Source organism: Salmo salar, chromosome ssa07 (genome assembly GCF_905237065.1).
Source record: "Salmo salar chromosome ssa07, Ssal_v3.1, whole genome shotgun sequence".
In the NCBI taxonomy this organism is placed as follows: Eukaryota; Metazoa; Chordata; class Actinopteri; order Salmoniformes; family Salmonidae; genus Salmo; species Salmo salar.
The window spans coordinates 4325923-4352385 of record NC_059448.1 but is presented as its reverse complement, the minus strand read 5'-3'; the positions used below and the strand labels follow the sequence as shown (position 1 = coordinate 4352385).

Here is a 26463-nt window from a genome sequence, read left to right as displayed (position 1 = left end):
TGGTCATCGAAAGTCACAAAAAAAACTCATGTCTTATAAAGTTCAACACAAGGCAAACAAATACAATATTTCAAGAGGTTTGAAAAAACATACATATACACACACACACACACACACACACACACACATATATATATATATATATATATATATATATAAAAATCTCATGACATACAGTATTCAATAATTACAATATAATGTTGAATGCCGTCCAGGATTTGATGTTTACATATTCCTCGAGTCAACTCAAGCAATTTGCTAATATTTTACTCTAAAAAAGCATTTTCACGTTATTTCCTTATTTTCATCCGTTTTAGTACATCTCAACTCACCGTGCATTGTGGGGGGGGCAACGAGTGATAATCCCATAGCTAGACTTGTGTTTTTGAATTAACAAAATGGAACACATTCAACAACAAGACAAATCTTCAGATACAACATGAAGTTCAAAGATACACAACCCCCCCCAAAAAATAAGTCAGTACGAAGGGGTTCAGACCTGGGTTCACATACTATTTCACATTTCAAAATACTTTATATTTGCTCGATTAAACTCCTGAAACTGCAATCAAGGCAGGCTGGAGCAGGGCTGTCATCGGAGGGCCAAAACACCTGGTTAAGTTGGTAGAGCATGGTGTTTGCAACGCCAGGGTTGTGGGTTCGATTCCCACGGGGGACCAGTACGGGGGGGGGGAATAAATACAAATGTAAATGTAAAAAAATGGATACCAGGTAGAAGCAAAAACATTTTTTTTTTAATGTCGTGTTTCAGGCCTTCGAAGACCAGAATTGAACAGCCCCTGGGCAAGAGAAAACACTCAAAAAGTATTTGAACGATTTGAAAATGGTATTTTTAAACCCAGGTCTGATCAAGACAGGTTATGGTATGGCGAAAAACTCACCTTTAGAAGGGCACATTCTACGTTACAGAGAGAACAGGTATGAGGAAAGATTCTGGGAGAAGCTGCGGAGTAATCGCTCATCACGGCCGGGGAAGGCAACCTTGTTGGCATCATCAACGTTGGGGGTGGGACGTTCATCTGCTGGAACATCGGAGGCGGTGGACCCATCCGTGGTGGCGGAACAGTCACCGGAATGTGACCGGGAGGTGGAACCGACGGATCCATGATGGGGAATAAGGGAGGCCACATGAAGGGTGGAGGAGGAACCTCGAGCGGGACACTTCCAACCCTGAGTTCTACATCTCTTCTAACTCCACCACTAAGAACCACCAGGTCGGACCGAGACTGAACCTGACCTCGAGCAGTGCCTCGATTCTGAGATGAGAGTAGTCGGTCGAGTCCTTGTTCTCCACCGTGGACAGGGATGTTCATAGGTTTTGGTGGCGGTTTTGATAAGTCGTGAGTTTTGAGGGTCTTTTGGGTTAGGCTGGAAGGCGGAGGAAAACCGATACGAGTGTCTGTGTCATTCTTGGGGAGTGAGAGAGAACTCTGGACTGCAGCGCTGCAAATCTGCTGTTGCTCAGAAAGGACCGAAGTCACGGATCCTCCAACACCGCCGTACGGCGTCCCGGTGTGCCCGCTCGGAGACTCTTTCCGGAGCGGATCTCGCCCGCCGTAACTATCGGATCGAATATTAACATCATAACTGCCGTATTTAGTAGTATCTACATTTCCATAATCGCTAACTTTGCTCTGTCCTACAACTAAGTGGTCCGACCCTGGGCTGGGTCTGTCGCCGGCCCGGGTCCGATGGTCCACATCCATGTTTCTATTGGCCTTACGGATGCAGATGTCTCTGAGGATGAAGGGAAGGTTGTCTGGGGTCAGCTGATCGTCTGGATAGTGGCTCAGGAGCTCCAGGTCCTCGTTGGACAATCCGAAACTCGCCAGGATGTTGCTGGCGGACTCTGACGTGTACCGGGCTGGACATGCGGTGCCAGACGAGGCGGAGACACTTATGGGTGCCTCAGAACCCATTGAGGTGGGTCCCGGCTCTCCCGCACCCCCAAACCCAGAGGCTTGGCTTTGGTACATCTGGGAGGGGGAAGGGGACGACTGAGGGAGGGGGGAGGAGAAGAGTTTAGAGGAAGCAGACTGGGTCAGGTGGCCAGACCAGGAGGCCATGGAGCTCTGCTGGTCGCTGCCGGACAGGCCAGGGGTGTAGCTACTCATCCCTCCCCTAGACGAAAGCGCGTCCCTGGGGTCGCGACTCGGGCGAAGATTCCTGGCGTTCATTTGGGCCTGCTGGTTCTGTTTCTGCTGCACCATCTGGCTGAGCAGCCTCACATCCTCTCTGGCCCAGCGGATGTGGTGGTCTATGGAGGTCTCCATCTCCGAGGCCATCCCGGCTGATCTGTGCCCCATGTTGTACCCAGACTGCCCCAGGTTGTAGCCCATCGAGGACATCATGCCACCCTGGCTGGAAAAACCAGAGGAACCACCAGCAGAGAAAGGGCCCAGACCCAGGCGTGAGGCCATCAGAGGGTCCATCCCGGACTGGGCTTGTGTGAGTCCATACCGCCCCATCTGGGCTGGTGTTCTCTGGGCTTGTGAAGAGTACTGACCCCCTAACGGATTATATAGGGGATGGTACATGTTATTGGTGGTGGCTGCCGCTTTGAGGAGGTTGAGGAAGAGGGCAAGAGGAGGATGGGGGTGAGGGGAGGGTAGTGGGGGGTTGGTGCAGGTAACGGCGTTGGCGATGTTTCCTGCAGCAAGGAGCTGATTGATGGCGAGCTGTGCTTTGAGGTGGGCCAGAAGCAGGGAGGCGTGGCATAAGTGGCGCTGCAGGGGCGGGATCCCAACTCCCAGCCCTCCAATCAGACTCAGCGGGCTCGAAAGGGGAGCAGCACAACGCTCCAATAGCAACGCAAAGCTGAAAGAATTGGAGAGGAGAAAGACACAGAGAGGAGGATTATTGGTTGGTCTTCTCTCTGGCTCGTCCTGTGACAGTGCTATAGACAGTAGTAATCAAACTGGAAAACAAGACTGGATTTTTTGGGGGGGGGGAATTGATCGGTTTTGGTCAGTTTCCATTTTGTTTCACACAAGCACTTTCAAAATCAGTTCCGATCCAGCTCAAACTGTTCTAGCACAGCGGGTTTCTGTTGGTTAGGTCTAGACAGAGCAGAGGATTGTTCCTGTATCTTCACTGGAGAAAAATAATAAAAAATGAATAAAACAGGGAACAGACAGGAAGAGGGAGGGGGGGGGGACAGGTGGTCATCGTAAACACGTACAAACTTAATGCACAGCTTTAGTGAAATTTGAAAGATGGTGAACAGCTTAGCAACAAAGATAAACATCAACTGATATTAATACTTAATAATAATATCACGTACAACATAATATACTATAATAATCGGCATTGCCCGAAAGTATAAACTAAGATAGTAACAGTAGTAAATCAGATTTAGCTAAAGTAACAGTAGTAAATCAGATTTAGCTAAAGTAACAGTAGTAAATCAGATTTAGCTATAGTAACAGTAGTAAATCAGATTTAGCTAAAGTAACATTAGAGGATCAGATTTAGCTATAGTAACAGTAGTAAATCAGATTTAGCTATAGTAACAGTAGTAAATCAGATTTAGCTATAGTAACAGTAGTAAATCAGATTTAGCTATAGTAACAGTAGTAAATCAGATTTAGCTATAGTAACAGTAGTAAATCAGATTTAGCTATAGTAACAGTAGTAAATCAGATTTAGCTATAGTAACAGTAGTAAATCAGATTTAGCTATAGTAACAGTAGTAAATCAGATTTAGCTATAGTAACAGTAGTAAATCAGATTTAGCTATAGTAACAGTAGTAAATCAGATTTAGCTATAGTAACAGTAGTGGATCAGATTTAGCTATAGTAACAGTAGTAAATCAGATTTAGCTATAGTAACAGTAGTAAATCAGATTTAGCTAAAGTAACATTAGAGGATCAGATTTAGCTATAGTAACAGTAGTAAATCAGATTTAGCTATAGTAACAGTAGTAAATCAGATGTAGCTATAGTAACAGTAGTAAATCAGATTTAGCTATAGTAACAGTAGTGGATCAAATTTAGCTATAGTAACAGTAGTAAATCAGATTTAGCTATAGTAACATTAGTAAATCAGATTTAGCTATAGTAACAGTAGTAAATCAGATTTAGCTATAGTAACAGTAGTAAATCAGATTTAGCTATAGTAACAGTAGTGGATCAGATTTAGCTATAGTAACAGTAGTGGATCAGATTTAGCTATAGTAACAGTAGTAAATCAGATTTAGCTAAAGTAACAGTAGTAAATCAGATTTAGCTAAAGTAACATTAGAGGATCAGATTTAGCTAAAGTAACAGTAGTAAATCAGATTTAGCTATAGTAACAGTAGTGGATCAAATTTAGCTATAGTAACAGTAGTAAATCAGATTTAGCTATAGTAACATTAGTAAATCAGATTTAGCTATAGTAACAGTAGTAAATCAGATTTAGCTATAGTAACAGTAGTAAATCAGATTTAGCTAAAGTAACAGTAGTAAATCAGATTTAGCTAAAGTAACAGTAGTAAATCAGATTTAGCTATTGTAACAGTAGTAAATCAGATTTAGCTATAGTAACAGAAGTAAATCAGATTTAGCTAAAGTAACAGTAGTAAATCAGATTTAGCTATAGTAACAGTAGTAAATCAGATTTAGCTATAGTAACAGTAGTAAATCAGATTTAGCTATAGTAACAGTAGTGGATCAGATTTAGCTATAGTAACAGTAGTGGATCAGATTTAGCTATAGTAACAGTAGTAAATCAGATTTAGCTAAAGTAACAGTAGTAAATCAGATTTAGCTAAAGTAACATTAGAGGATCAGATTTAGCTAAAGTAACAGTAGTAAATCAGATTTAGCTATAGTAACAGTAGTAAATCAGATTTAGCTAAAGTAACAGTAGTAAATCAGATGTAGCTATAGTAACAGTAGTAAATCAGATGTAGCTATAGTAACAGTAGTAAATCAGATGTAGCTATAGTAACAGTAGTGGATCAGATTTAGCTATAGTAACAGTAGTGGATCAGATTTAGCTATAGTAACAGTAGTAAATCAGATTTAGCTATAGTAACAGTAGTAAATCAGATTTAGCTATAGTAACAGTAGTAAATCAGATTTAGCTATAGTAACAGTAGTAAATCAGATTTAGCTATAGTAACAGTAGTAAATCAGATTTAGCTATAGTAACAGTAGTAAATCAGATTTAGCTAAAGTAACAGTAGTAAATCAGATTTAGCTATAGTAACAGTAGTAAATCAGATTTAGCTATAGTAACAGTAGTAAATCAGATTTAGCTATAGTAACAGTAGTGGATCAGATTTAGCTATAGTAACAGTAGTGGATCAGATTTAGCTATAGTAACAGTAGTGGATCAGATTTAGCTATAGTAACAGTAGTGGATCAGATTTAGCTATAGTAACAGTAGTAAATCAGATTTAGCTATAGTAACAGTAGTAAATCAGATTTAGCTATAGTAACAGTAGTAAATCAGATTTAGCTATAGTAACAGTAGTGGATCAGATTTAGCTATAGTAACAGTAGTAAATCAGATTTAGCTATAGTAACAGTAGTGGATCAGATTTAGCTATAGTAACAGTAGTGGATCAGATTTAGCTATAGTAACAGTAGTAGATCAGATTTAGCTATAGTAACAGTAGTAAATCAGATTTAGCTATAGTAACAGTAGTAAATCAGATTTAGCTATAGTAACAGTAGTAAATCAGATTTAGCTATAGTAACAGTAGTAAATCAGATTTAGCTAAAGTAACAGTAGTAAATCAGATTTAGCTATAGTAACAGTAGTAAATCAGATTTAGCTATAGTAACAGTAGTAAATCAGATTTAGCTAAAGTAACAGTAGTAAATCAGATTTAGCTATAGTAACATTAGAGGATCAGATTTAGCTATAGTAACAGTAGTAAATCAGATTTAGCTATAGTAACAGTAGTAAATCAGATTTAGCTATAGTAACAGTAGTAAATCAGATTTAGCTATAGTAACAGTAGTAAATCAGATTTAGCTATAGTAACATTAGTAAATCAGATTTAGCTATAGTAACATTAGTAAATCAGATTTAGCTATAGTAACATTTGTGGATCAGATTTAGCTATAGTAACAGTAGTAAATCAGATTTAGCTATAGTAACAGTAGTAAATCAGATTTAGCTATAGTAACAGTAGTGGATCAGATTTAGCTATAGTAACAGTAGTAAATCAGATTTAGCTATAGTAACAGTAGTAAATCAGATTTAGCTATAGTAACAGTAGTAAATCAGATTTAGCTATAGTAACAGTAGTAAATCAGATTTAGCTATAGTAACAGTAGTGGATCAGATTTAGCTATAGTAACAGTAGTGGATCAGATTTAGCTATAGTAACAGTAGTGGATCGGATTTAGCAGGTTACGCTATTGATTATTGAATGAAGGTGGAAATCAAATTTGAAAAAGTTATGTGCATAATCAATAACATACCATGGGACTTCCCAAGACAATTATCCGAAAAAACCACTTGGGATTCCGCTAAACCAATCCATGACTCCAAACCCACACTAAAACAATACTGACAAGATTACCATCTTAAAAATGTTATTTACAGCAACAACAAAAAAATAAATGTTTTTAAGTAGTTCAAGTCAAGCTTTGAGACATGAAAAGGTGAACTTAGAAAGGCTGTAGAGTTTTCACATGTGATTTAAGAAGAAAAAAAATGAACGCAGAGAGAGAGAGAGATCAATTGATGATATAATAGACCTGACCGTGTGGCAGGCCACAAACTACTGCATTTAAAACAAGTCCAACACTGGCATAGCAATGTAAAAGGTTTATATAAATACATTTTGGCAGTTACACAATACTATGAGTCTACAATGTTGCGGTGATGAGTAGAACGAAGCCTATAAGCTTGATTAAAAAAATAAGCAACATATTTTAGCAACAAACATTGTATTATTATTATTATTATTATTATTTTTAAGCCCAATACTGGACGAAAGGAGCCTAACTTTCCTCCTTATAGTTTATGGACCATACGTGTTCTGTTTACAGGTGAATCAGCTCTGGAAGCCAAATCAGACAAATAATCCATCTAAAACATAAATCAAATGATCAAATTGCCTGTACGATTCTAGAAACATAAATCTCACATCAAAATAATTTAACAAATACAATAGTAATGATTTAACCCGTTTCATCACAGTTGTAGACGACAGTATTTTTCAGTAACAACACATTTACGGACGGGTCTTCCGTCTGTTTTCCGTAAACATGCGCTTTAACATGGAAATATGGCCGTGTGGGTACACTAACCATATATATATATATATATATATATATATATAAAATAAAATAAAAGGTTAATTTATTAATTTAACCTTTACGTTTTTAGAATAATACTTACAAAACCGTACTGCGATGCGTGTGACACAACGCGTACACACAAGTTAATACAGAACACTGAATTTGACATACGCGTCGGAAACACCGACAGCGTCATTACATTTCGGTTACACCAGAATTACATTCATTTCCAATGTAACGTTCGCGTTGCGGTCTATGTGGTGCAGTACGTTGGATTTATCGAACGTACCCGGCAAACTGTATGCTGTAGACGGCTTGACAGAAATGGTAGCAGAAGGTGAATGTTGAACTTTTTATTGCAGACGTATCCAGATGACGCTGCGTACTACTTTGCGCCGCGACGCTGTCGGTGTGTTCCAAGCGAAAGTCTTCACCATCCACGTGCCGCATCACAACAAAATGAATCGCGCTACACATTAGCACAATTCTTCAGTTGTTTACTACTGGTAAGCACGGGCAATGCAACTCACAAGTAAATAATAATAATAATAATAATAATAATAATTCAATGCATGCAACACACACTGCAACCTAGTCCAGAAGATGAGTCGCAGCGGTGCAGTTTTCCTCCGAATTAAATTAACTTCAGACGGAAACGCATACAGTTTTAAAACCTCTACAGGATCGGTGGGCTCCCTCGCGGGACTGTTGAGCTAATGTGATTAGCATGATGTTGTAAGTAACAAGAACATTTACCAAGACATGGACATATCTAATATTGGCAGAAAGCTTACATTCTTTTTAATCTAACTGTACTGTCCAATTTACAGCAGCTATTACAGTGAAATAATACTATGCTATTGTTTAAGGATAGTGCACAGTTATGAACTTAAAGATGTATTAATAAATCAGTTATGCACAATTGGGCAGACTTGATACAAAAATTTGAACAGAAATGCAATGGTTCATTGGATCAGTCTGAAGGAAAAAGGAAACCGCACACTGCTCTTGATAGTATCACTGATCTTTAATAAGCTTTACGTATCGGCCTCACGGCCTTCGTCAGAGCTTTTGTGAGTTTAAATATTTGTTTGGATCGGATCAGTCTAAAACTTTGCACAGACACTGCCTTCTAGTGGCCAAAATCTAAATTGCGCCTGGGCAGGCAATATACTCAAAGACAGTACAAAAAAAATACAAAAGAACAGTTTTTTTTTTTCTTTGTATTATCTTTAACCAGCTCTAATGCGTTATATTCTCCTACATTCATTTCACATTTCCACAAACTTCAAAAAGTTTCCTTTCAAATGGAACCAAGAATATGTATATCCTTGCTTCAGGTCCTGAGCTACAGGCAGCTAGATTTACACGGAACCCAAAACGGCTGAGCGGGTGCGCCATCGTGCATAAATGTATTTTGTCCCCCGACACCAAACGCGATCACGACACGCAGGTTAAAATATCAAAACAAACGCTGAACCAATTATATTAATTTGGAGACAGGTCGAAAAGCATTAAACATTTATGGCAATTTAGCTAGTTAGCTTGCACTTGCTAGCTAATTTGTCCTGTTTAGCTAGCTTGCTGTTGCTACCTAATTTGTCCTGGGATATAAACATTGAGTTGTTATTTTACCTGAAATGCACAAGGTCCTCTACTCCGACAATTATTCCACACATAAAACGGTCAACCGAATCGTTTCTAGTCATCTCTCCTCCTTCCAGGCTTTTTCTTCTCTTGACTTTATAATGCGATTGGCAACTTTCATAAATTAGGTGCATTACCGCCACTGACCTCGTTCGTCTTTCAGTCACCCATGGTGGGTATAACCAATGAGGAGATGGCACGTGGGTACCTGCTTCTATAAACCAATGAGGAGATGGGAGAGGCAGGACTTGCAGCGCGATCTGCATCACAAATAGAACTGACTTCTATTTAAGCCCTAGCAACGCAGACGCTCGTTGGCGCGCGAGCGAATAATTGAACAATATAGATTTCTACATTTATTTTGCAACGCTCGTACACACGACGCGAGCGGTGTAGTCAGCCTGTTAGGTATGTCATTTTAGCGGGGGGAAAAAAAGGGGCAGATCCTTAAGAGGTTTTAAAGCAACCGTGTGCACAAGGTGTCATGGTACACCAGAAGTACATTCACTTCCAATGGAACTCAGCAGCATTGCATTGCAGAGGCAGTTGCGGTGCGTTCTGTGTGATGCATACGTTGAATTTATCCAGAGCTTAGACTTAAAGAAACAAGGTGAACGTTGAATTTCCGCTGCACACATATCCACAAAACATTTTGGATTGCATAAATGAAAGTTTGACTGCAGAATGTATTACGCTGTGTTGATGTCGGTCTGATCAAAGGCGTAATGTTCAGACCAAGGTGTTGGGGCTCTTAAAACTTCTCCTTACAGAACAAGACTTCCGCCAATGATCAAATCTAATGTTATTTGTCACATGCTGCAAATACAACAGGTAAGGGGGGGGGGGGGCTGCGTTTGTTAAAATAAGCAGGCTACAGCCATTGCTTACCTGCTACAATGTGAATGTTCACCTGCAAGCAATAACGTTGGCTGGAGAATTTATCTAAAAAAAATAAATCGAATCAAATTCAAAGAAATATGAAGGTAAAAAAAAAAACTGGACCTAAAAGTCGTGTATCCTTTAAAAACGCCATATGCTTCTTGGGGGGAAAAAAGAGCGGATGGTCTTTGTCGTCCTAGCCGACAGAAAGTGTCAGGTCAGAGACCCAGCGAACCTGCGCCGTGTCCTCAATTTGGCTTAAGACGTCTGCGCGAAAATCATTAGTCATCAGCCGGTGGCGAGACAAGAAACTAGCCACCGAGCTAGGTAGCTGACCAACTAGCTAGTGTTACAACTTGCAAAATGCCTTTAAGTCCACAAATAATTCAAAATCGATAGCGATGCAAATTCACAAATAATAAAAATCTGCTAATATGTGAACTTCACTAACAGAAATGTAGTAACTGACGTTAGTGCTAGCAGTGTCAAGTGTTTTTAGACTGACAAACAGTTAGCCAACTAGCATTGCTAGCCAAACAATCATGTGTACGTGCTACCATCCAAAGATATTGGACCCTTAACCAAAGATATGTAATGTATCATACAGATTACCACAGAAAACCACAACATTTGGTTGTTGGCTAGGCTGTGATAGCTTTAGCTAGCTACTTGGCCTTGCATCTTCAACTTTCCGCAAACATCAGCCCGCCATTTTGGATTTCCTGTTTCGTTTCGCATTAGCGCCGTATGCTACAGAGAGGCCAAACCGACAGTTTCTACAACCAAACAACGGTATTGTCCGTTTAAGAATCAAAGATATGAACAACAATCTCTTCTGTCATGTGAAATATGTTTTTGTGACATACCTTCCGTTATGTTTCGTTTGTTTTCTATATAGATATCTCGTAGTTAACGGAATTTTCCTCTTTTCCGGCGGCTCCCGGACGCTTGACCAAAGATTTTTTTATATATATAACTAAACCAAGATAGACCACAGCCTGTCGTTTCCAAGTGAGTCATAGTGGGCAGAACAGACCGGAAGTTGGGCAGAGCCAAACACAAGCTAGCTAAATCCTATTGGCGCGTTATAGCACACGTTTGCATATTTCCGTTAGGGAACGCCTACTATGAACTGCGCGTGTGCAATAACTCAATTCACATTTTCACTCCTTCTAAACAACATACTTTTTTTTTTTTTACACCTTTGGCAAAAGGCAGTGTCTACAAAACTTAGTCCACTCTGTTCGTAACAGATTCTAGTTTTGGTTAACAGAAAACTGTATTGAGATTAAATGTTTCGTAGATAGGAAAATGAGAAAATGAGCCAAAATCCATCATGTTCCACCTTCTCCCACTCCTGGCCACTTGGCTTCCTCTCACTACCATATGTTCTTCTCTCTGTGGTAAAACGGAGTAAAACAAATGTGTTATTTTGTTTATTTCACTCCTCCCACAACACACAGACCCGACCAAATGAAAACAGAACTGTAGATGGGTAGACATTGCATGAACATTTTTTCACCAGATGGGGGAACTCTAGCCCTACAGCATCAAATTCACAGTTAACTGACCAAGTTATAATGTATGCGTTAGCTCGTCGAAGCTAATATTATAGGATTCAGCTCAGAGGGCTAACACAGTTTTAATGCATGCAGGAGGGACCAAGGTTCAAATCAGGCACAACTGATGAGTATTCCACCAGACATGAAGGTATGAATAGAGATGAACAGAGAGGGGGATTTGGTATGGTGGATGAGGATAAAATCCATTGCCGGGGGAAGAGTTTATTGGTCCGTCCTTAGATTTGTAGCGTCTATGCTCACCCCGTTCACATGAGTAGAAGTAGCTGTCTAGTGTGTAAAATTATCCTTTCTAGTGTGTAAAATGATCCTGTCGCGAATGATGTCCTGAGGTCTACTGCCATCAGACGCTGCATGTGTCACCGTACTACCCACTACCCCTCCATCACAGGGAAAAGACAGTCCCACTACCCCTCCATCACAGGGAAAAGACAGTCCCACTACCCCTCCATCACAGGGAAAAGACAGTCCCACTACCCCTCCATCACCGGGAAAAGACAGTCACACATTCTCACTACCCCTCCATCACAGGGAAAAGACAGTCCCACTACCCCTCCATCACAGGGAAAAGACAGGCACACTACCCCTCCATCACAGGGAAAAGACAGTCACACATTCCCACTACCCCTCCATCACAGGGAAAAGACAGTCACACATTCCCACTACCCCTCCATCACAGGGAAAAGACAGTCACACAGTCCCACTACCCCTCCATCACAGGGAAAAGACAGTCACACATTCCCACTACCCCTCCATCACAGGGAAAAGACAGTCACACAGTCCCACTACCCCTCCATCACAGGGAAAAGACAGGCACACAGTCCCACTACCCCTCCATCACAGGGAAAAGACAGTCACACATTCCCACTACCCCTCCATCACAGGGAAAAGACAGTCACACATTCTCACTACCCCTCCATCACAGGGAAAAGACAGTCACACATTCCCACTACCCCTCCATCACAGGGAAAAGACAGTCACACAGTCCCACTACCCCTCAATCACAGGGAAAAGACAGTCACACAGTCCCATTACCCCTCAATCACAGGGAAAAGACAGTCACACAGTCCCACTACCCCTCCATCACAGGGAAAAGACAGTCACACAGTCCCACTACCCCTCCATCACAGTGAAAAGACAGGCACACAGTCCCACTACCCCTCCATCACAGGGAACGACAGGCACACAGTCCCACTACCCCTCCATCACAGGGAAAAGACAGTCACACAGTCCCACTACCCCTCCATCACAGGGAAAAGACAGGCACACAGTCCCACTACCCCTCCATCACAGTGAAAAGACAGGCACACAGTCCCACTACCCCTCCATCACAGGGAACGACAGGCACACAGTCCCACTACCCCTCCATCACAGGGAAAAGACAGGCACACAGTCCCACTACTCCTCCATCACAGGGAAAAGACAGGCACACAGTCCCACTACCCCTCCATCACAGGGAAAAGACAGTCACACAGTCCCACTACCCCTCAATCACAGGGGAAAGACAGGCACACAGTCCCACTACTCCTCCATCACAGGGAAAAGACAGTCACACATTCTCACTACCCCTCCATCACAGGGAACGACAGGCACACAGTCCCACTACCCCTCCATCACAGTGAAAAGACAGGCACACAGTCCCACTACCCCTCCATCACAGTGAAAAGACAGGCACACAGTCCCACTACCCCTCCATCACAGGGAAAAGACAGTCACACAGTCCCAAGCACATCTACATCTTTTCCACTGTATCTGGAAAAAACAACATTCCTTTTTTACTCTTCAATCTCAGCTCCTTGCTTCTGCATCTGAGGAACCTTTTCACTGTCAGTTAGCCACACTATATTTCTATTATTTTACTTTTTAGATTTGTGTGTATTGTTGTTGTGTATTGTTTTATATTACTGCACTGTTGGAGCTAGGTACACAAGCATTTTATGACACTCGCGATAACATCTCCTAAATATGTGTGTGAGACCAGTCAAATTTGATTCCATTTTTTTATTTGATGACTGGCGAAGGAAGTCAGAATGCTATGGCTGTTCCTCTACTGACAGATATCCTGGTAGAAGTAAAACACCCCAATCCAAGTAGGTAAATATCAGGATTCATTCATCACGATGAGACTCGGGCCATCATTGAAGGAGAAGGTCTGAGGTAACCATGTGACACTGAGACATAACACAGCTGACACAAATAGTGAGGTTAGTATGAATATTCAAACACAGCTCTGGTCTTCAGTCTGCCTGACTGGCATCGACTGGCACTGTCCAGATTGACTGAGGGAGAGGACGGCTCGCTACATTCTGTTGCACCTACAGTACTGTATGTCCCATCCTCGCATGGGGTGTCTGTCTGTCTGTCTGTCTGTCTGTCTGTCTGTCTGTCTGTCTGTCTGTCTGTCTGTCTGTCTGTCTGTCTGTCTGTCTGTCTGTGTGGCTGGATCTGTCTGTCTATCTGTCTGTCTGTTGTGTTTTGAATCGCCACAGTGCTCCATCACACGCCAACTGACCCCGTACTCCTGCTTGGTTGTTGCTAGACCACATAGAGCAGAGATCGTTCATTAGCCAATCAGGACCAGAGATGAAAGGTTCAGAACACTTTTGATGACCAATTAAATATTAGATTTTAGGCCCCTGTGGTTTCTTATTAATCAGGTTTGTTCTTTAATATCCAAACAGGCAAACTACTAACCATATGGCAGTTAGCAGTACAATATAACACTGTGAACATAGGAGTCTTGGTTTATAATGACTCCTAGATGCTATTTCATTAGGATGAAGCAGGGTTTTGGGCTCAGCAGTGGCAGTAATATGATAGGATAGGATGCAAATTGAAACCATGCCTTGGGTTTTATAATAGGAGGTTGGAAAGCTTTCCAATCAGCTGTGTTGTCAGACTCCCTGTGTGTGTTGGAACACAGCCTTGGTTTTGTAATTCTAATGGGACTTAGAGAGTTAGATAGTATCTCTCTATCAGATATTGTTATCAGATATAAATCAGTATTTTGATTGAATTATTCTCCAGGGGACGAGTGGCAGGCTTACTCTATGCCACAGAGGCTTTGCACTAGACCACACTGGGACAGCTGGGCGGGGGGGAACGGGATTTATTTTGGGCTGTCATCTCTGTCCCCTGTCAGACTTTCACTGGCTCTATGTCTCATACCAATGATCTCACACACACACACACACACACACACACACACCTGTGATTAGAGAACTTCTACTTTGAGCTCTCTCTATGTTGTAATGCACCACAGACTGAGTGAGTGGCATTTCCCTGTTTGATTGACAGCTCCCTCGTCACATGACATGGGAGTCGGGTTACGGCTTCGGCTCCTTGGAGTCCCAGAGTTCTGATATTATCGTGGCGAAAAACCATAACCTAAATGATAAATTAACCTGATACATACTGTAAAACTATACTGGACAAGCTGTTCTGGTACTGTAAAACTATACTGGACAAGCTGTTCTGGTACTGTAAAACTATACTGGACAAGCTGTTCTGGTACTGTAAAACTATACTGGACAAGCTGTTCTGGTACTGTAAAACTATACTGGACAAGCTGTTCTGATGCTGTAAAACTATACTGGACAAGCTGTTCTGGTACTGTAAAACTATACTGGACAAGCTGTTCTGATGCTGTAAAACTATACTGGACAAGCTGTTCTGGTACTGTAAAACCATACTGGACAAGCTGCTCTGATACTGTAAACCTATACTGGACAAGCTGTTCTGTTATATACTGTAAAACTATACTGGACAAGCTGTTCTGGTACTGTAAAACTATACTGGACAAGCTGTTCTGATACTGTAAAACTATACTGGACAAGCTGTTCTGGTACTGTAAAACTATACTGGACAAGCTGTTCTGGTACTGTAAAACTATACTGGACAAGCTGTTCTGAGTACTGTAAAACTATACTGGACAAGCTGTTCTGATACTGTAAAACTATACTGGACAAGCTGTTCTGTTATATACTGTAAAACTATACTGGACAAGCTGTTCTGGTACTGTAAAACTATACTGGACAAGCTGTTCTGATACTGTAAAACTATACTGGACAAGCTGTTCTGTTATATACTGTAAAACTATACTGGACAAGCTGTTCTGATACTGTAAAACTATACTGGACAAGCTGTTCTGTTATATACTGTAAAACTATACTGGACAAGCTGTTCTGGTACTGTAAAACTATACTGGACAAGCTGTTCTGTTATATACTGTAAAACTATACTGGACAAGCTGTTCTGTTATATACTGTAAAACTATACTGGACAAGCTGTTCTGATACTGTAAAACTATACTGGACAAGCTGTTCTGATACTGAAATACTATACTGGACAAGCTGTTCTGATACTGTAAAACTATACTGGACAATCTGTTCTGTTCTGATACTGTAAAACTATACTGGACAAGCTGTTCTGATACTGTAAAACTATACTGGACAAGCTGTCCTGATACTGTAAAACTATACTGGACAAGCTGTTCTGGTACTGTAAAACTATACTGGACAAGCTGTTCTGATACTGTAAAACTATACTGGACAAGCTGTTCTGTTATATACTGTAAAACTATACTGGACAAGCTGTTCTGATACTGTAAAACTATACTGGACAAGCTGTTCTGTTATATACTGTAAAACTATACTGGACAAGCTGTTCTGATACTGTAAAACTATACTGGACAAGCTGTTCTGATATTTTAAAACTATACTGGACAAGCTGTTCTGTTATATACTGTAAAACTATACTGGACAAGCTGTTCTGTTATATACTGTAAAACTATACTGGACAAGCTGTTCTGTTATATACTGTAAAACTATACTGGACAAGCTGTTCTGATACTGTAAAACTATACTGGACAAGCTGTTCTGATACTGTAAAACTATACTGGACAAGCTGTTCTGATACTGTAAAACTATACTGGACAAGCTGTTCTGTTATATACTGTAAAACTATACTGGACAAGCTGTTCTGTTATATACTGTAAAACTAAACTGGACAAGCTGTTCTGATACTGTAAAACTATACTGGACAAGCTGTTCTGTTATATACTGTAAAACTATACTGGACAAGCTGTTCTGATACTGTAAAACTATACTGGACAAGCTGTTATGATACTGTAAAACTATACTGGACAAGATGTTCTGGTACTGTAAAACTATACTGGACAAGCTGTTCTGATACTGTAAAACTATACTGGACAAGCTGTTCTGATACTGTAAAACTATACTGGACAAGCTGTTCTGTTATATACTGTAAAACTATACTGGACAAGCTGTTCTGATACTGTAAAACTATACTGGACAAGCTGTTCTGATACTGTAAAACTATACTGGACAAGCTGTCCTGGTACTGTAAAACTATACTGGACAAGCTGTTCTGTTACATACTGTAAAACTATACTGGACAAGCTGTTTTGTTATATACTGTAAAACTATACTGGACAAGCTGTTCTGATACTGTAAAACTATACTGGACAAGCTGTTCTGATACTGTAAAACTATACTGGACAAGCTGTTCTGATACTGTAAAACTATACTGGACAATCTGTTCTGTTCTGATACTGTAAAACTATACTGGACAAGCTGTTCTGATACTGTACAACTATACTGGACAAGCTGTCCTGATACTGTAAAACTATACTGGACAAGCTGTTCTGTTACTGTAAAACTATACTGGACAAGCTGTTCTGTTACTGTAAAACTATACTGGACAAGCTGTTCTGGTACTGTAAAACTATACTGGACAAGCTGTTCTGTTATATACTGTAAAACTATACTGGACAAGCTGTTCTGATACTGTAAAACTATACTGGACAAGCTGTTCTGTTATATACTGTAAAACTATACTGGACAAGCTGTTCTGGTACTGTAAAACTATACTGGACAAGCTGTTCTGTTATATACTGTAAAACTATACTGGACAAGCTGTTCTGGTACTGTAAAACTATACTGGACAAGCTGTTCTGTTATATACTGTAAAACTATACTGGACAAGCTGTTCTGTTATATACTGTAAAACTAAACTGGACAAGCTGTTCTGATACTGTAAAACTATACTGGACAAGCTGTTCTGTTATATACTGTAAAACTATACTGGACAAGCTGTTCTGATACTGTAAAACTATACTGGACAAGCTGTTATGATACTGTAAAACTATACTGGACAAGATGTTCTGGTACTGTAAAACTATACTGGACAAGCTGTTCTGATACTGTAAAACTATACTGGACAAGCTGTTCTGATACTGTAAAACTATACTGGACAAGCTGTTCTGTTATATACTGTAAAACTATACTGGACAAGCTGTTCTGATACTGTAAAACTATACTGGACAAGCTGTTCTGATACTGTAAAACTATACTGGACAAGCTGTCCTGGTACTGTAAAACTATACTGGACAAGCTGTTCTGTTACATACTGTAAAACTATACTGGACAAGCTGTTTTGTTATATACTGTAAAACTATACTGGACAAGCTGTTCTGATACTGTAAAACTATACTGGACAAGCTGTTCTGATACTGTAAAACTATACTGGACAAGCTGTTCTGATACTGTAAAACTATACTGGACAATCTGTTCTGTTCTGATACTGTAAAACTATACTGGACAAGCTGTTCTGATACTGTACAACTATACTGGACAAGCTGTCCTGATACTGTAAAACTATACTGGACAAGCTGTTCTGTTACTGTAAAACTATACTGGACAAGCTGTTCTGTTACTGTAAAACTATACTGGACAAGCTGTTCTGGTACTGTAAAACTATACTGGACAAGCTGTTCTGTTATATACTGTAAAACTATACTGGACAAGCTGTTCTGATACTGTAAAACTATACTGGACAAGCTGTTCTGTTATATACTGTAAAACTATACTGGACAAGCTGTTCTGTTATATACTGTAAAACTATACTGGACAAGCTGTTCTGTTATATACTGTAAAACTATACTGGACAAGCTGTTCTGGTACTGTAAAACTATACTGGACAAGCTGTTCTGTTATATACTGTAAAACTATACTGGACAAGCTGTTCTGTTATATACTGTAAAACTATACTGGACAAGCTGTTCTGATACTGTAAAACTATACTGGACAAGCTGTTCTGATACTGAAATACTATACTGGACAAGCTGTTCTGATACTGTAAAACTATACTGGACAATCTGTTCTGTTCTGATACTGTAAAACTATACTGGACAAGCTGTTCTGATACTGTACAACTATACTGGACAAGCTGTCCTGATACTGTAAAACTATACTGGACAAGCTGTTCTGTTACTGTAAAACTATACTGGACAAGCTGTTCTGTTACTGTAAAACTATACTGGACAAGCTGTTCTGGTACTGTAAAACTATACTGGACAAGCTGTTCTGTTATATACTGTAAAACTATACTGGACAAGCTGTTCTGATACTGTAAAACTATACTGGACAAGCTGTTCTGTTATATACTGTAAAACTATACTGGACAAGCTGTTCTGTTATATACTGTAAAACTATACTGGACAAGCTGTTCTGTTATATACTGTAAAACTATACTGGACAAGCTGTTCTGGTACTGTAAAACTATACTGGACAAGCTGTTCTGTTATATACTGTAAAACTATACTGGACAAGCTGTTCTGATACTGTAAAACTATACTGGACAAGATGTTCTGGTACTGTAAAACTATACTGGACAAGCTGTTCTGATACTGTAAAACTATACTGGACAAGCTGTTCTGATACTGTAAAACTATACTGGACAAGCTGTTCTGTTATATACTGTAAAACTATACTGGACAAGCTGTTCTGATACTGTAAAACTATACTGGACAAGCTGTTCTGATACTGTAAAACTATACTGGACAAGCTGTCCTGGTACTGTAAAACTATACTGGACAAGCTGTTCTGTTACATACTGTAAAACTATACTGGACAAGCTGTTTTGTTATATACTGTAAAACTATACTGGACAAGCTGTTCTGATACTGTAAAACTATACTGGACAAGCTGTTCTGATACTGTAAAACTATACTGGACAAGCTGTTCTGATACTGTAAAACTATACTGGACAATCTGTTCTGTTCTGATACTGTAAAACTATACTGGACAAGCTGTTCTGATACTGTACAACTATACTGGACAAGCTGTCCTGATACTGTAAAACTATACTGGACAAGCTGTTCTGTTACTGTAAAACTATACTGGACAAGCTGTTCTGTTACTGTAAAACTATACTGGACAAGCTGTTCTGGTACTGTAAAACTATACTGGACAAGCTGTTCTGTTATATACTGTAAAACTATACTGGACAAGCTGTTCTGATACTGTAAAACTATACTGGACAAGCTGTTCTGTTATATACTGTAAAACTATACTGGACAAGCTGTTCTGTTATATACTGTAAAACTATACTGGACAAGCTGTTCTGTTATATACTGTAAAACTATACTGGACAAGCTGTTCTGGTACTGTAAAACTATACTGGACAAGCTGTTCTGTTATATACTGTAAAACTATACTGGACAAGCTGTTCTGTTATATACTGTAAAACTATACTGGACAAGCTGTTCTGATACTGTAAAACTATACTGGACAAGCTGTTCTGATACTGAAATACTATACTGGACAAGCTGTTCTGATACTGTAAAACTATACTGGACAATCTGTTCTGTTCTGATACTGTAAAACTATACTGGACAAGCTGTTCTGATACTGTACAACTATACTGGACAAGCTGTCCTGATACTGTAAAACTATACTGGACAAGCTGTTCTGTTACTGTAAAACTATACTGGACAAGCTGTTCTGTTACTGTAAAACTATACTGGACAAGCTGTTCTGGTACTGTAAAACTATACTGGACAAGCTGTTCTGTTATATACTGTAAAACTATACTGGACAAGCTGTTCTGATACTGTAAAACTATACTGGACAAGCTGTTCTGTTATATACTGTAAAACTATACTGGACAAGCTGTTCTGTTATATACTGTAAAACTATACTGGACAAGCTGTTCTGTTATATACTGTAAAACTATACTGGACAAGCTGTTCTGGTACTGTAAAACTATACTGGACAAGCTGTTCTGTTATATACTGTAAAACTATACTGGACAAGCTGTTCTGTTATATACTGTAAAACTATACTGGACAAGCTGTTCTGATACTGTAAAACTATACTGGACAAGCTGTTCTGATACTGAAATACTATACTGGACAAGCTGTTCTGATACTGTAAAACTATACTGGACAATCTGTTCTGTTCTGATACTGTAAAACTATACTGGACAAGCTGTTCTGATACTGTAAAACTATACTGGACAAGCTGTCCTGATACTGTAAAACTATACTGGACAAGCTGTTCTGGTACTGTAAAACTATACTGGACAAGCTGTTCTGATACTGTAAAACTATACTGGACAAGCTGTTCTGTTATATACTGTAAAACTATACTGGACAAGCTGTTCTGATACTGTAAAACTATACTGGACAAGCTGTTCTGTTATATACTGTAAAACTATACTGGACAAGCTGTTCTGATACTGTAAAACTATACTGGACAAGCTGTTCTGATATTTTAAAACTATACTGGACAAGCTGTTCTGTTATATACTGTAAAACTATACTGGACAAGCTGTTCTGTTATATACTGTAAAACTATACTGGACAAGCTGTTCTGTTATATACTGTAAAACTATACTGGACAAGCTGTTCTGATACTGTAAAACTATACTGGACAAGCTGTTCTGATACTGTAAAACTATACTGGACAAGCTGTTCTGGTACTGTAAAACTATACTGGACAAGCTGTTCTGTTATATACTGTAAAACTATACTGGACAAGCTGTTCTGTTATATACTGTAAAACTAAACTGGACAAGCTGTTCTGATACTGTAAAACTATACTGGACAAGCTGTTCTGTTATATACTGTAAAACTATACTGGACAAGCTGTTCTGATACTGTAAAACTATACTGGACAAGCTGTTATGATACTGTAAAACTATACTGGACAAGATGTTCTGGTACTGTAAAACTATACTGGACAAGCTGTTCTGATACTGTAAAACTATACTGGACAAGCTGTTCTGATACTGTAAAACTATACTGGACAAGCTGTTCTGTTATATACTGTAAAACTATACTGGACAAGCTGTTCTGATACTGTAAAACTATACTGGACAAGCTGTTCTGATACTGTAAAACTATACTGGACAAGCTGTCCTGGTACTGTAAAACTATACTGGACAAGCTGTTCTGTTACATACTGTAAAACTATACTGGACAAGCTGTTCTGTTATATACTGTAAAACTATACTGGACAAGCTGTTCTGATACTGTAAAACTATACTGGACAAGCTGTTCTGATACTGTAAAACTATACTGGACAAGCTGTTCTGATACTGTAAAACTATACTGGACAATCTGTTCTGTTCTGATACTGTAAAACTATACTGGACAAGCTGTTCTGATACTGTAAAACTATACTGGACAAGCTGTCCTGATACTGTAAAACTATACTGGACAAGCTGTTCTGTTACTGTAAAACTATACTGGACAAGCTGTTCTGTTACTGTAAAACTATACTGGACAAGCTGTTCTGGTACTGTAAAACTATACTGGACAAGCTGTTCTGTTATATACTGTAAAACTATACTGGACAAGCTGTTCTGATACTGTAAAACTATACTGGACAAGCTGTTCTGTTATATACTGTAAAACTATACTGGACAAGCTGTTCTGGTACTGTAAAACTATACTGGACAAGCTGTTCTGTTATATACTGTAAAACTATACTGGACAAGCTGTTCTGATACTGTAAAACTATACTGGACAAGCTGTTCTGTTATATACTGTAAAACTATACTGGACAAGCTGTTCTGTTATATACTGTAAAACTAAACTGGACAAGCTGTTCTGATACTGTAAAACTATACTGGACAAGCTGTTCTGTTATATACTGTAAAACTATACTGGACAAGCTGTTCTGATACTGTAAAACTATACTGGACAAGCTGTTCTGATACTGTAAAACTATACTGGACAAGATGTTCTGGTACTGTAAAACTATACTGGACAAGCTGTTCTGATACTGTAAAACTATACTGGACAAGCTGTTCTGATACTGTAAAACTATACTGGACAAGCTGTTCTGTTATATACTGTAAAACTATACTGGACAAGCTGTTCTGATACTGTAAAACTATACTGGACAAGCTGTTCTGATACTGTAAAACTATACTGGACAAGCTGTCCTGGTACTGTAAAACTATACTGGACAAGCTGTTCTGTTACATACTGTAAAACTATACTGGACAAGCTGTTCTGTTATATACTGTAAAACTATACTGGACAAGCTGTTCTGATACTGTAAAACTATACTGGACAAGCTGTTCTGATACTGTAAAACTATACTGGACAAGCTGTTCTGATACTGTAAAACTATACTGGACAATCTGTTCTGTTCTGATACTGTAAAACTATACTGGACAAGCTGTTCTGATACTGTACAACTATACTGGACAAGCTGTCCTGATACTGTAAAACTATACTGGACAAGCTGTTCTGTTACTGTAAAACTATACTGGACAAGCTGTTCTGTTACTGTAAAACTATACTGGACAAGCTGTTCTGGTACTGTAAAACTATACTGGACAAGCTGTTCTGTTATATACTGTAAAACTATACTGGACAAGCTGTTCTGATACTGTAAAACTATACTGGACAAGCTGTTCTGTTATATACTGTAAAACTATACTGGACAAGCTGTTCTGTTATATACTGTAAAACTATACTGGACAAGCTGTTCTGTTATATACTGTAAAACTATACTGGACAAGCTGTTCTGGTACTGTAAAACTATACTGGACAAGCTGTTCTGTTATATACTGTAAAACTATACTGGACAAGCTGTTCTGTTATATACTGTAAAACTATACTGGACAAGCTGTTCTGATACTGTAAAACTATACTGGACAAGCTGTTCTGATACTGAAATACTATACTGGACAAGCTGTTCTGATACTGTAAAACTATACTGGACAATCTGTTCTGTTCTGATACTGTAAAACTATACTGGACAAGCTGTTCTGATACTGTACAACTATACTGGACAAGCTGTCCTGATACTGTAAAACTATACTGGACAAGCTGTTCTGTTACTGTAAAACTATACTGGACAAGCTGTTCTGTTACTGTAAAACTATACTGGACAAGCTGTTCTGGTACTGTAAAACTATACTGGACAAGCTGTTCTGTTATATACTGTAAAACTATACTGGACAAGCTGTTCTGATACTGTAAAACTATACTGGACAAGCTGTTCTGTTATATACTGTAAAACTATACTGGACAAGCTGTTCTGTTATATACTGTAAAACTATACTGGACAAGCTGTTCTGTTATATACTGTAAAACTATACTGGACAAGCTGTTCTGGTACTGTAAAACTATACTGGACAAGCTGTTCTGTTATATACTGTAAAACTATACTGGACAAGCTGTTCTGATACTGTAAAACTATACTGGACAAGATGTTCTGGTACTGTAAAACTATACTGGACAAGCTGTTCTGATACTGTAAAACTATACTGGACAAGCTGTTCTGATACTGTAAAACTATACTGGACAAGCTGTTCTGTTATATACTGTAAAACTATACTGGACAAGCTGTTCTGATACTGTAAAACTATACTGGACAAGCTGTTCTGATACTGTAAAACTATACTGGACAAGCTGTCCTGGTACTGTAAAACTATACTGGACAAGCTGTTCTGTTACATACTGTAAAACTATACTGGACAAGCTGTTTTGTTATATACTGTAAAACTATACTGGACAAGCTGTTCTGATACTGTAAAACTATACTGGACAAGCTGTTCTGATACTGTAAAACTATACTGGACAAGCTGTTCTGATACTGTAAAACTATACTGGACAATCTGTTCTGTTCTGATACTGTAAAACTATACTGGACAAGCTGTTCTGATACTGTACAACTATACTGGACAAGCTGTCCTGATACTGTAAAACTATACTGGACAAGCTGTTCTGTTACTGTAAAACTATACTGGACAAGCTGTTCTGTTACTGTAAAACTATACTGGACAAGCTGTTCTGGTACTGTAAAACTATACTGGACAAGCTGTTCTGTTATATACTGTAAAACTATACTGGACAAGCTGTTCTGATACTGTAAAACTATACTGGACAAGCTGTTCTGTTATATACTGTAAAACTATACTGGACAAGCTGTTCTGTTATATACTGTAAAACTATACTGGACAAGCTGTTCTGTTATATACTGTAAAACTATACTGGACAAGCTGTTCTGGTACTGTAAAACTATACTGGACAAGCTGTTCTGTTATATACTGTAAAACTATACTGGACAAGCTGTTCTGTTATATACTGTAAAACTATACTGGACAAGCTGTTCTGATACTGTAAAACTATACTGGACAAGCTGTTCTGATACTGAAATACTATACTGGACAAGCTGTTCTGATACTGTAAAACTATACTGGACAATCTGTTCTGTTCTGATACTGTAAAACTATACTGGACAAGCTGTTCTGATACTGTACAACTATACTGGACAAGCTGTCCTGATACTGTAAAACTATACTGGACAAGCTGTTCTGTTACTGTAAAACTATACTGGACAAGCTGTTCTGTTACTGTAAAACTATACTGGACAAGCTGTTCTGGTACTGTAAAACTATACTGGACAAGCTGTTCTGTTATATACTGTAAAACTATACTGGACAAGCTGTTCTGATACTGTAAAACTATACTGGACAAGCTGTTCTGTTATATACTGTAAAACTATACTGGACAAGCTGTTCTGTTATATACTGTAAAACTATACTGGACAAGCTGTTCTGTTATATACTGTAAAACTATACTGGACAAGCTGTTCTGGTACTGTAAAACTATACTGGACAAGCTGTTCTGTTATATACTGTAAAACTATACTGGACAAGCTGTTCTGTTATATACTGTAAAACTATACTGGACAAGCTGTTCTGATACTGTAAAACTATACTGGACAAGCTGTTCTGATACTGAAAAACTATACTGGACAAGCTGTTCTGATACTGTAAAACTATACTGGACAATCTGTTCTGTTCTGATACTGTAAAACTATACTGGACAAGCTGTTCTGATACTGTACAACTATACTGGACAAGCTGTCCTGATACTGTAAAACTATACTGGACAAGCTGTTCTGTTACTGTAAAACTATACTGGACAAGCTGTTCTGTTACTGTAAAACTATACTGGACAAGCTGTTCTGGTACTGTAAAACTATACTGGACAAGCTGTTCTGTTATATACTGTAAAACTATACTGGACAAGCTTTTCTGATACTGTAAAACTATATTGGACAAGCTGTTCTGTTATATACTGTAAAACTATACTGGACAAGCTGTTCTGTTATATACTGTAAAACTATACTGGACAAGCTGTTCTGTTATATACTGTAAAACTATACTGGACAAGCTGTTCTGGTACTGTAAAACTATACTGGACAAGCTGTTCTGTTATATACTGTAAAACTATACTGGACAAGCTGTTCTGTTATATACTGTAAAACTATACTGGACAAGCTGTTCTGATACTGTAAAACTATACTGGACAAGCTGTTCTGATACTGTAAAACTATACTGGACAAGCTGTTCTGGTACTGTAAAACTATACTGGACAAGCTGTTCTGGTACTGTAAAACTATACTGGACAAGCTGTTCTGGTACTGTAAAACTATACTGGACAAGCTGTTCTGATACTGTAAAACTATACTGGACAAGCTGTTCTGTTATATACTGTAAAACTATACTGGACAAGCTGTTCTGATACTGTAAAACTATACTGGACAAGCTGTTCTGGTACTGTAAAACTATACTGGACAAGCTGTTCTGGTACTGTAAAACTATACTGGACAAGCTGTTCTGATACTGTAAAACTATACTGGACAAGCTGTTCTGTTATATACTGTAAAACTATACTGGACAAGCTGTTCTGTTATATACTGTAAAACTATACTGGACAAGCTGTTCTGGTACTGTAAAACTATACTGGACAAGCTGTTCT

The 26463-nt window shown here is 38.8% G+C and overlaps 1 protein-coding gene across 4 annotated transcripts in view; it reads right to left on the bottom strand.

Annotated features, from left to right (window-relative positions):
* LOC106608443 (zinc finger protein 638) overlaps positions 1 to 26463 on the bottom strand; it is a 139154-nt gene that overhangs the window by 39335 nt on the left and 73356 nt on the right. For 2 of the 4 annotated variants that reach the window (XM_045721443.1, XM_045721444.1), the window contains exon 2: positions 903 to 2838. In XM_045721443.1, coding sequence (XP_045577399.1) covers positions 903 to 2838 — 1936 coding nt within the window. Of the gene's footprint in view, positions 1 to 902; positions 2839 to 9801; positions 9856 to 10658; positions 10968 to 26463 lie in introns of those variants that run through there. The other 2 variants (XM_014206375.2, XM_045721446.1) reach the window with 2 other exon arrangements.